At 67.4% G+C, this 8,681-nt stretch overlaps 2 protein-coding genes across 3 annotated transcripts; both read right to left on the bottom strand.

The window, feature by feature from the left end:
• Positions 1–32: 32 nt before the first annotated feature.
• On the bottom strand, positions 33–3,135 carry DOK3 (docking protein 3). Its single transcript, XM_040573894.1, has 5 exons — positions 2,791–3,135; positions 1,368–1,661; positions 1,204–1,297; positions 953–1,125; positions 33–871 (listed from the first exon to the last, which is right to left on the bottom strand). The coding sequence occupies exons 1-5, from the start codon at positions 3,133–3,135 to the stop codon at positions 140–142; spliced, it is 1,638 nt and encodes a 545-aa protein (XP_040429828.1). The 3' UTR covers positions 33–139.
• DDX41 (DEAD-box helicase 41) lies at positions 2,507–8,596 on the bottom strand. Of its 2 annotated transcripts, XM_040573880.1 has the most exons (17): positions 8,523–8,596; positions 8,329–8,430; positions 8,081–8,240; positions 7,905–7,979; positions 7,530–7,590; positions 6,796–6,932; positions 6,513–6,585; positions 6,183–6,336; positions 5,923–6,059; positions 5,573–5,735; positions 5,341–5,472; positions 5,142–5,213; positions 4,787–4,883; positions 4,322–4,471; positions 4,119–4,190; positions 3,805–3,915; positions 2,507–3,637 (listed from the first exon to the last, which is right to left on the bottom strand). In XM_040573880.1, the coding sequence occupies exons 1-17, from the start codon at positions 8,544–8,546 to the stop codon at positions 3,501–3,503; spliced, it is 1,857 nt and encodes a 618-aa protein (XP_040429814.1). In that variant the 5' UTR covers positions 8,547–8,596; the 3' UTR covers positions 2,507–3,500. The 2 variants fall into 2 exon arrangements, with proteins under 2 accessions (XP_040429814.1, XP_040429812.1); XM_040573878.1 differs by having other exon boundaries at positions 4,787–5,213; positions 8,523–8,586.
• Between the last annotated feature and the right edge of the window lie 85 nt (positions 8,597–8,681).

Raw genomic sequence — 8,681 nt, 5'->3', positions numbered from 1 at the left:
TCGGGGGGGGGGGGGGGGGGGGCGGGCGCGTTCCCGCGGCCGGGGCCGGTCCCGGTGCGCGGCCCCGCGGAGCAGCAGCGGAGCCGGGTGCGGCGCAGGCCGTTTATTGAGCAGCAGAGGCGAACGGAGCCGGGGCGGCTCAGAGCCAGTCCCGCGGGCCCGGCCCCTCCCGGCTCAGCAGGCGCACCAAGCGGGCCCGCAGGTTGCCGGGGGGTTTGGGGCCCGGGCGCCCCCCCGGGGGCTCCTCCGCCGCCCCCCGGCCCCAGGGCTGCTGGGGAGGGGGCTGGGGGCTGCCCCGCCGCGGGGCCGGGGAGCTGCGGGGGTCGTAGACGTGAGCGGCCTCGCTGCTGCGGCCCTCGGGGGCCTGGCGGCTGCCCAGCTCCCACCGCCCTTCTTCTTCTTCTTCATCCTCTTCCTCCTCCGGGGGGGCACCGGGCGGCCCCGGCTCGGCGGTGAAGATGTTCTCGTAGAGGTGCTCGGGGGGCGGCTTCCCCCCCGCCCAGGGCTCGCCGGGTGCCGGCCGGCCCGGCCCGAAGAGAGGCTGCTGGCCCCGAGCGATGGAGGCGTAGACGATGGGGCCGGGGGGCTCGGGCTCCGAGGGGTGGAAGCAGAGACGGGGGGGCGGTGGGTGCGAGCCGGGCTGCGCCCTCCCCACAGGCGGGCTGGGCTGGGGCTCCTTGGCCCCCGGTCCCCTTGGAGGGGGCTCGAGGCTCTGCGCTGAGAGCTGGGGCTCCGCCGCGTCCTTGCCCTGCTGCTGGGAGGCGATGGCGGCGGCCACGGCCCGGCACAGCTCCAGGGCCCGCGGGGTGCTGAAGGTGAAGGTGCCCTCGCCGGAGTCGCTGCGGCGGCCGGCCTCGAAGGAGAAGACGTTCTGCGGGGTCGGAGGGCAGGGTGAGGGGCTGGCAGCTGCCGGGGGCAGGCACCGGGCGCGGGGAGGGCGAGGGGCACGCACCTGATCTTGGCCAAATTTTCGGAGGTAGGGGTAGGGCCAGGTGAGCAGGGGCTGCCGGGACTGCGCGTCCTTCAGCGTCAGGCTGTGGGGCAGGGCGGCCAGCAGGTAGTGCCCGTGGAGGCCGCAGCGGGTGGCCGCGTCCGTCCGCAGCAGCAGCACCGGGAAATCGGTCACTGGGGGAGCGGAGCGAGGCCGGGGTCAGCCCCGCCGCGCCCAGCCCGAGCCCACCCCGGCCCCGTCGCCGCACGTACGGTCCTGCCGCGAGGAGTAGAGGGAGTTCTCCTCCATGGGGACGTCGGTGCCGGGCTGGGGCTTGGCGCTGCCCGGCGCTGCTCGCTTGGTGCCCTGAAACAGAGGGAGGTGAGCGCAGCCCCCCCGGGCTCGCCGGGAGCAGCGCGAGCGGTGCCGGCGGTACCTGGAAAGCCAGCTGGCAGAGCTGCTCGATCCACTCGTCCCGCTGCTCGGCCGCCAGCACGTAGCTCTTCTCCGTGGTGGTGAGGTAGAAGGCGGCTGTGGCTTTGGGGCAGCTCTCGGCCCCCGCGGGGCCCACGGAGACGCAGTCCGAGAGGCGGATCACGCGGCGGGCGCAGCGGCGCAGGGAGGACTTGCCCAGCGCCTTGCCGTCGTCCCGCACGTCGAACTTCTCCATGCGGGCCACGCCGGAGGGGCTGGCGGCGAAGAGCTGCGCCCGCACCTTCCTCCAGGACCGCTGGAGCGCAGGAAGGGCACAGACAGGGGGGAAAAAAACAGGGTCAGCAGAGCTGCCTGCCACGTCCGCGCCGCCTCTGCGGAGCCCACAGGGGACGGGACAGAGGCAGGGGCCTCGCTGCAAGCGCCCTCAGCATCACTCGCTGCGGCTCGCTGAGCACCAGGTCCTGTGCTTTGTTCCCTGCTGCGAAGGCCAGCCTGCCGCTGCTGCTGCTGCAGCTGAGCCCCGTGAGCTGCTCTCAGGACGGATCGCGATGCAAATTAAAGCCATTTTGAGCTGCTGGGGCTCCTGCTGGCAGCCTCACATCTGCACGGGGCCTCAGCACAGCCAGGCCCTGCAGCTCGCAGCCCGCTTCCTCCCAGGGGAGCTCTGCGGTACCAGCGCCTTCCCAGCCCGTCATGGAATAGAGGGGGTGCGTGGCCCCGTGCACCTCGAAGCACACGGCCCAGCCTCCGCCCTGGAAAAAAAAAAAACACGCTGCCGAGCACCCAGAATATCTGCTGCCTCCCACGCGGCAGGACACCGGCCCCACGCACGTAGGGACCGCCCGTTTCACCTCCGGGACTCGGCTCCTGCTTGGCAGGGAGGCGGGAGCAGCTCTGAGAGCACCGGGGGCACGATGGCAGCCCCGCACATCCAGCGATGAACACCCCACCTTACAGCCCCCTGGCGCTGGATCCACCCTACAGGGACCGCCACAGGCACCCGCAAGGTCCCCGCAGGGCCACGGCACCCGCTGCCCGTCCCAAGCCCAGCAGCTCTCCCTGCAGCGCCGCCCCAGGGCGATGCTCAGCCCACCGTCCCACGCCCGCTGCCACCCCGGGCGCACAGGCACGGAGCCGCGCCTCGTTACCACGCCTTTATTCATCAGGAGTCCGGCGGTGACCGAGCGAGGAGAGGGACACAGCACGCGGGGCTGAGCACCAGCAGGTGCCCGCACGGATGGGTCCCCTGGGCCGCGGGGGAGCCCGCTGGGGGGGGGCTACGGAGCGCAGGGCTCGCCCTGGGGGGCCCAAAGGGGTCTGGCTCCGCTCCCCCCCTTCCCCAGCAGCGGGGGGTGCAGGCCTAGCGTGAAAACGGATCAGGGCAAACCCTGTAGCCAGCCTCAAATCCCCCCTCTGCCCTTTACCTTCCCAAACTTGCAGTGCTGCACGTAGAGGATGCCATCCTTCACCGGGCTCTCCATGGGCCCCGCGCAGCCCCGGCGGTCAGTGCGAGGCTCCGGGACTCGGGCAGGCAGCGGCACAGAAACGTGACTGCAGCCGAAGCAACTGCGCGGGGCAGACGGACTTCCTTCTCGCAGAGACTTCCCCTTTTTGGTGTGTGGGATGAGGGGCAGAGGCTGGGCCACAGGAGGTGTCCGTCCGCCCTTCCTCTCGCAGGGGGGCAGCGGGGCAGAACGCATGCCGCGAGAGCGGGGGAAGCTCTCAGGGGACCGCCCGACGCGAGCGCGGCGCGCCCAGCCCGGCTGCATCAGGGCTCTTTTGGTGGCAACGGGAACAGCCACGAGCTGAGGACGCACGGAACGAGGTACGGGGGCGAGGCTGAGGGGCTTTGGGGGGCAGCGTGTAAGACCCTGGACACACCACTGGGCAGGGGGAGCAGCCCCTGGAGCTTCCTCGTCCCACTGGGCGCCGCTACCTGCTTGCTCAGCACCTCACAGCAGCGTGCTGCTGTAGTGGGCTGCTGCAGTACTGCTCCACACACCTAGCGCAGGAGTTTGGGCGAGCAACAGCCCCAAGACCAGGCGACAGCAGCGCAGGAGAGGCCTCCGGTCCAGGCCCGCTCTGGGTTCTGGAATGCGAGCCCCGGCTGAAAGGGAACCGAAACCCAGCCAGGCTAGAAGTCCATGGAGCTGTGGGCCAGGTAGTCCTTGCGGCCGATGTTGCTGACTTGCTTGGTCTGCATCGCCTCCAGCTTGGGGCAGTCCGTGATGCGATGGCCCAGGCCGCCGCAGAAGGCGCAGCCGCGTTCCCCTGTAACGGGAGGAACGGGGTCAGGCTGAGCTGTAACCACGCCAGGCCGGGCGACGAGGCAGCACCCCGCAGGGCAGGGAGGCAGGAGCCGCCCCGCGAGCAACGGGGGCGCCGTCTGCAGCCCAAGTCCCCGCAGAAGTTCCCAGTTCCGAGCCGGGCTCTCTCACCTCCGATCTCCAGCATGGTCTCGTCCCCGCAGTGCAGCACCTGGAGCACGGGTGGCACCTTCTGCTTCGCCTCCAGGAGCAGAGCCTTCAGGTCCATGAGCACCGACTCGTCTGGGGGCAGAGACGTGGATCAGACGCAGCCCCAGCAGGAGCCCGACCCCAGAGCGCCCCAAGGACGACGTGCAGAGCCCTGACTTCCCCTCCGTTACTCATCCCTGCTTGCTTGGGAACATTTCCCGCGTCAAATCCAGGGCAGCTTTGTCCGGCTGCTCGGGGCTGCAGCCCACCCCCCGACTCCCCCAGCCGGTGCTCACCGCAGGCTTTGTTGATGAAGGTGGTGGCAATGCCGGTGTTGCCTGAACGGCCCGTGCGCCCGATGCGGTGAACTGCAGAGAAGCAGAGAGGGTCAGGCTCGGGGAAAGGCAACGCGACGGCCAGCCCCTGGCCCAGCGAGCAGCAGGACAGGCACGCAGCCCTGCACCCACGCAGACGCCCTCCCGCAGCGCCCGTTCCGCACCGTAGTTCTCGATCTCCTCCGGCATGTCGTAGTTGATGACGTGCTGGATGGCCGGGAAGTCCAGGCCCTTGGAAGCGACATCGGTGGCAACCAGCACGTCCTTCTTCCCGTCCCGGAAGGCCTCGATGGCTTTCGTCCGTTCCTCCTGATCTGCAAAGGCCCAGCGCAGGAGATCAGCGGGGGCAGAGCTCCCGGTCCTACCTCCTGCAGCAACCCCCGCGGCCTCAAAGGCGAGCACCACTCGGCCTGCGTGAGGACCCCCGCATCCTTTCCCCAAATAAAGGGGCAGAGGGACCTGCACGACGTTTACACCTGCTGTAACAGCGAGCACAGCGGCGCGCACTCCTAGGACTGCCGACACCAGCACAGTCCTCCCTCGGAGCATCGCAGACCGCTGCGTGCTGGGACCCTACACCCCGTGAGTGGGATCAGACAGGCTCACGCCTCCCCGGCGCTCTCACCGACCTTTGCCCCCATGGATGGCCACAGCCTCCACGCCCTTGAGCAGCAGGTACTCGTGGATCGCATCGACGTCGGCCTTCTTCTCCGCAAAGATCAGCACCTGCCACGACGCAGACACCTTGGCAAAAGCGGCCTGCGCGTGCTGGCAAAGAGCACGGCGCCCCGAGAAACCCGTTCCCTCCCGCCCAACTGGGGCTGCGACGGCTCCAGGCCCCGCACCGACACGGAGCACGGCTCCCTCCTGCGCCCGCCCCCACGCAGGGCAGAGCCTGGCAGCGCCACGGCCACGTCCCCGCTGCCAGCCAGCACCCAGCTGGGGGCTGCGGCGTGCCCGGGGCAGCCAGAGCGCGTTACTCACGGGTGGCGGAGTCTTCTGCAGGCACTCGAGGAGGTACACCATCTTGGCCTCCTCCTTCACGTACTCCACTTCCTAGGAAGGAGCACAGAGACGGGTCGGGCAGACAGCAGAGAAATTAACCCCACGGCTGGCAGGGAGAGGTACCAGCGCCCCCGAGAACCATGCTGGGTTCCACACAGGGAGCTCCCAACCACCTCACCTGCACGACGTCCAGGCTGGCAGCACCCGCTCGCCCTACGTTGATGGTGATGGGCTTCACCAGGGCACTCTTGGCGAAGTTCTGGATCTTCTTGGGCATTGTGGCACTGAAGAGGAGCGTCTGCCGCTGGCCCTGCGCGGGGAACAGGGCACAGGCAAGGACTCAGCGCTCGCCCAAAGAGCTGGGTGTAGGCATCGAGCTTCAGGGCGCTCGTATCGTACCAGCCCAGTACCTTGAAGTAGGAGAAGATGGTGCGGATGTCCCCCTCGAAGCCCATGTCGATCATCCTGTCAGCCTCGTCCAAGGCCAAGTAGCGGCAGATGTCCAAGCTCACCATCTTCTTCTGCAGCAGGTCCATGAGGCGGCCCGGGGTCGCCACCATCATGTGCACGCCACTGTGGGACGAGAAAAGCCGCGGTCGGGCGCGTGGATTCCTGCCCCACACAACACCCGGGGCCCGCACCATCTGCCTGGCACGTCCCCTTGGCCCCCGCCGCAGGCAGGCCGCCACCCCTCGGCCTCCCGCCAGCAAACGCGAGCGCAGCTCCTGACCAAAGGGCTTCCGCCCCAGCCGGGCCTTACTGTTTGATGGTCTCCATCTGCTCCTTGACGGACATGCCCCCGATGCAGAGGGCGCAGCGCAGCGGGGGCAGGCCGTCCTCTTGCAGCAGGCGGCAGTAGTACTCGATGATGCCGTGCGTCTGCCGGGCCAGCTCCCGCTGCAGAGAGAGAACGCGTTAATTCCTGCACGTTAATTCCTTCCCACGCGGGGAGAGCGTGGGATCGGTGCCTGACGTCGATAAAAGCTTCCTCCCCGCCTCCACCGCACCCCAGGCACTCACGGAGGGACAGATGATGAGCCCGTAGGGTCCCTCCCGCTTGGAGAAGGGCAGCCTCTTCTCCTGCTCCAGGCAGAACATGATAACGGGGAGGGTGAACACCAAGGTCTTCCCAGAGCCAGTGAAGGCAATGCCGATCATATCCCTTCCCGAGAGGCTGCCGGAGAAACAGGGCTGACGGTGAGCCACGGAATTACAGAGGGGGGTCAGGCCTCAAGGCCTGAGCAGGGTGAGGGGGCTCGCTGTCACCAGGGCACGGCGCCCGCTTTACCCTGCTTGGTGGGGGGGGGGGGGGGGGGGAAACAACTCCTGGGAGGGGGTGAGAGCACTCACATCGTTGGGATGCCCTGGATCTGTATAGGCGTTGGCTGCTGGATTCCCTTCTTCTTCAGGCCCCTCAGGATAGCTGTCAGAGAACAAGGGACACGCACGCTCGCTACCCAAAGTTTGTCCCCCGTTTTCCCTTTTAATTCCTCCCTCAGCAGCAGCCATTTGACAGCAGCAGCCAGGTGACGCAACCACTTGTGAATTTAAGCTAGGACAGCGCAAAAGATCTGACACCTTTGCTCGCTGCCGGACACGAGTGTCCCCAGAGAAGACCCCCCCCAGGTCCCACCTGCTGGAAACTTCATCTCCTTGAAGCTCTTGATGGGAGGCGGGATGCCCTCCCCCTCCACCAGGATGTGGTACTTCTTGCGGACGCGATCGTGCCGGGCCTCGGACATGCCCAGGATGTAACGAGGTGCTCTCCAGCTGGGAAGGCAAGAGAGGAAGGTCAGGATGCAAAATGTCCCGGGACTTCAGAGCCAGCAGCACCAACAGAGGCCGAGGAGAACTCCCTGCCGAGCTGTTATCCCACCATGGAGAAGAGGTGACCCCAAGGGGCTTCATAAGCAGACCCAAGCCAGTCCATGAAATACCTCCCCCAGCTCCAAGTACGAAGCCCCAAGCTAACACCCGAGAGCAGCCTCGAAGTAATGGGTGAACCACGCCAACAGCACCTGGACACATCCTGGTTGTTTCCCTGACACTGCGGAGCTTTGAGCAGCGCTGGCTCCTTGAGCTTTCCCCTTTTTTCTCTTACTTAGTCTTCCCCAAAATCTGAAAGCCCAGCTCAAGCCTTCAAGTTTTACGTAAATGCATTCTAACAAGTCTTACTGCACATAAAACAACATCCTGAACAACTCAGCAGCCTTTGATTTGACGTACAGAGGCATGAAGCCAGGCAGTGCGGTAAAGCTGGTGGCCACAGAGCAGTGCTCTTCCTACCAGGCTGCGCAGCGTCTTGCTCTTGTCAGCTGCGAGGAACTGAGGTTTCCGGAAAGACAACTTCCACGCTGTGAAACGCACCTGGTTTTAATGGGATCATCATAGGTGATACCCTTTGCCATCTCTTTCACTGACATCAGGGCTGCAAGAACAAGGCCAACGAGATCAGAGAGCGCTCTCCACCTCCATGCACGCAGACGTTAGGGTAAGAGTGAGCCAGCCAGCACCTCCGGGTGCAGGAGCACTGAGGGCTGCAGCCTGCTGGGTCTAGGGGCCTGCTCCAGCACGCTCCCAGCTAAGCCAGGCAGTCAGAGGCCAGCTGGGGAACTCATGGCGGGATCCCTTTCCCAACCCCAGGGTGGAACATCACCGAGCACTGCAAGGCAGGCAGCGCCCCTCCTGCTGCCCGACAGCTCTACAGATGTGCCCGCAGCCCACAGAGCTCCCAGCACTCACCTCGGCCCTCCGCCACGCTCTCCAGGATCTTCTCCTCCTCCTTCAGCTGCTTCTCTTTGGCCGACTCCTTCCGAGCTGGGGAGAGTCAGGGAAGCCGTGAGATGGCCCCAGCACCCCCAGACGGCCACCCGGGCCTACCAGCCGCCCGGCCCTGCCGCCAGCTTCCCCCCCCCCACCTTCCGCTTTCTCCTTGAGGTGCTGGTGCTGGTCCAGCAGGCTGATGTTAGACTGTGGCCCCAGGGGGATGTCATCCTCGTCGCCGCGCTGCTCGCCGCCGCTGTCCCGCTGCTCCTCCTCCGACACCACCTTCCGCCGCATCTGCAGCAGCTTCTGCAGCTGGGGGGCACCGCGGGGAGGCCGGGTGTGAGGCGCCGCAGCGGGACGGGGCCGCCCTGCCCTCCCCGGCCCCCCGGCCCCCCGTTACCATCTGCTGCTTGCGCTGCTTCACCGGCACGTAGGGCACGTAGTCAGCGTCCTCCTCCTCCCCGGACAGCTCGGACGACTCGGCCGCCTCCTCCCGCTGCCGCTGCGGGGAGAAGCGAGGTGAGGGCGGAGAGAGGCGGCCCCGGGGGGGGGGGTGGGGGGGGGCCGAGGGGGGCCGGGGGGCCGCTGCCTCACCTTCCTGCCCGCCGCGGCCTCCATGGCGCCGCCGCCCCGGATACAAAATGGCGCCCGCCGGAAGTGCCGGGCTGCCGCCTAGCAACGCCGCGAGCCGCTCCCCTCCTTCCGCACTCCCTACGGGTCGCCTCGGAGGCCAAACTTCCTCAGAAGGCGCGC

The sequence above is a fragment of the Cygnus olor genome, chromosome 14 (genome assembly GCF_009769625.2).
Source record: "Cygnus olor isolate bCygOlo1 chromosome 14, bCygOlo1.pri.v2, whole genome shotgun sequence".
Taxonomy (NCBI): Eukaryota; Metazoa; Chordata; class Aves; order Anseriformes; family Anatidae; genus Cygnus; species Cygnus olor.
This window is presented reverse-complemented; position numbering and strand designations above follow the sequence as displayed.

What these genes read in the sequence shown, in the direction of transcription:
- DDX41 (XM_040573878.1), bottom strand. Translation starts at nt 8,546, where the DNA reads ATGGAGGCCGCGGCGGGCAGGAAG. An exon ending in CCTCAAGGAGAAAGCGGAAG is followed by an intron (nt 7,980 to 8,080) that starts GTGGGGGGGGGG and finishes GACTCTCCCCAG; the next exon opens with CTCGGAAGGAGTCGGCCAAA. An exon ending in GGCTCATCATCTGTCCCTCC is followed by an intron (nt 6,060 to 6,182) that starts GTGAGTGCCTGG and finishes CTCTCTCTGCAG; the next exon opens with CGGGAGCTGGCCCGGCAGAC.
- DOK3 (XM_040573894.1), bottom strand. Translation starts at nt 3,135, where the DNA reads ATGCAGCCGGGCTGGGCGCGCCGCGCTCGCGTCGGGCGGTCCCCTGAG. An exon ending in CTACTCCTCGCGGCAGGACC is followed by an intron (nt 1,126 to 1,203) that starts GTACGTGCGGCG and finishes CCGCTCCCCCAG; the next exon opens with TGACCGATTTCCCGGTGCTG. An exon ending in GAAAATTTGGCCAAGATCAG is followed by an intron (nt 872 to 952) that starts GTGCGTGCCCCT and finishes CCGACCCCGCAG; the next exon opens with AACGTCTTCTCCTTCGAGGC.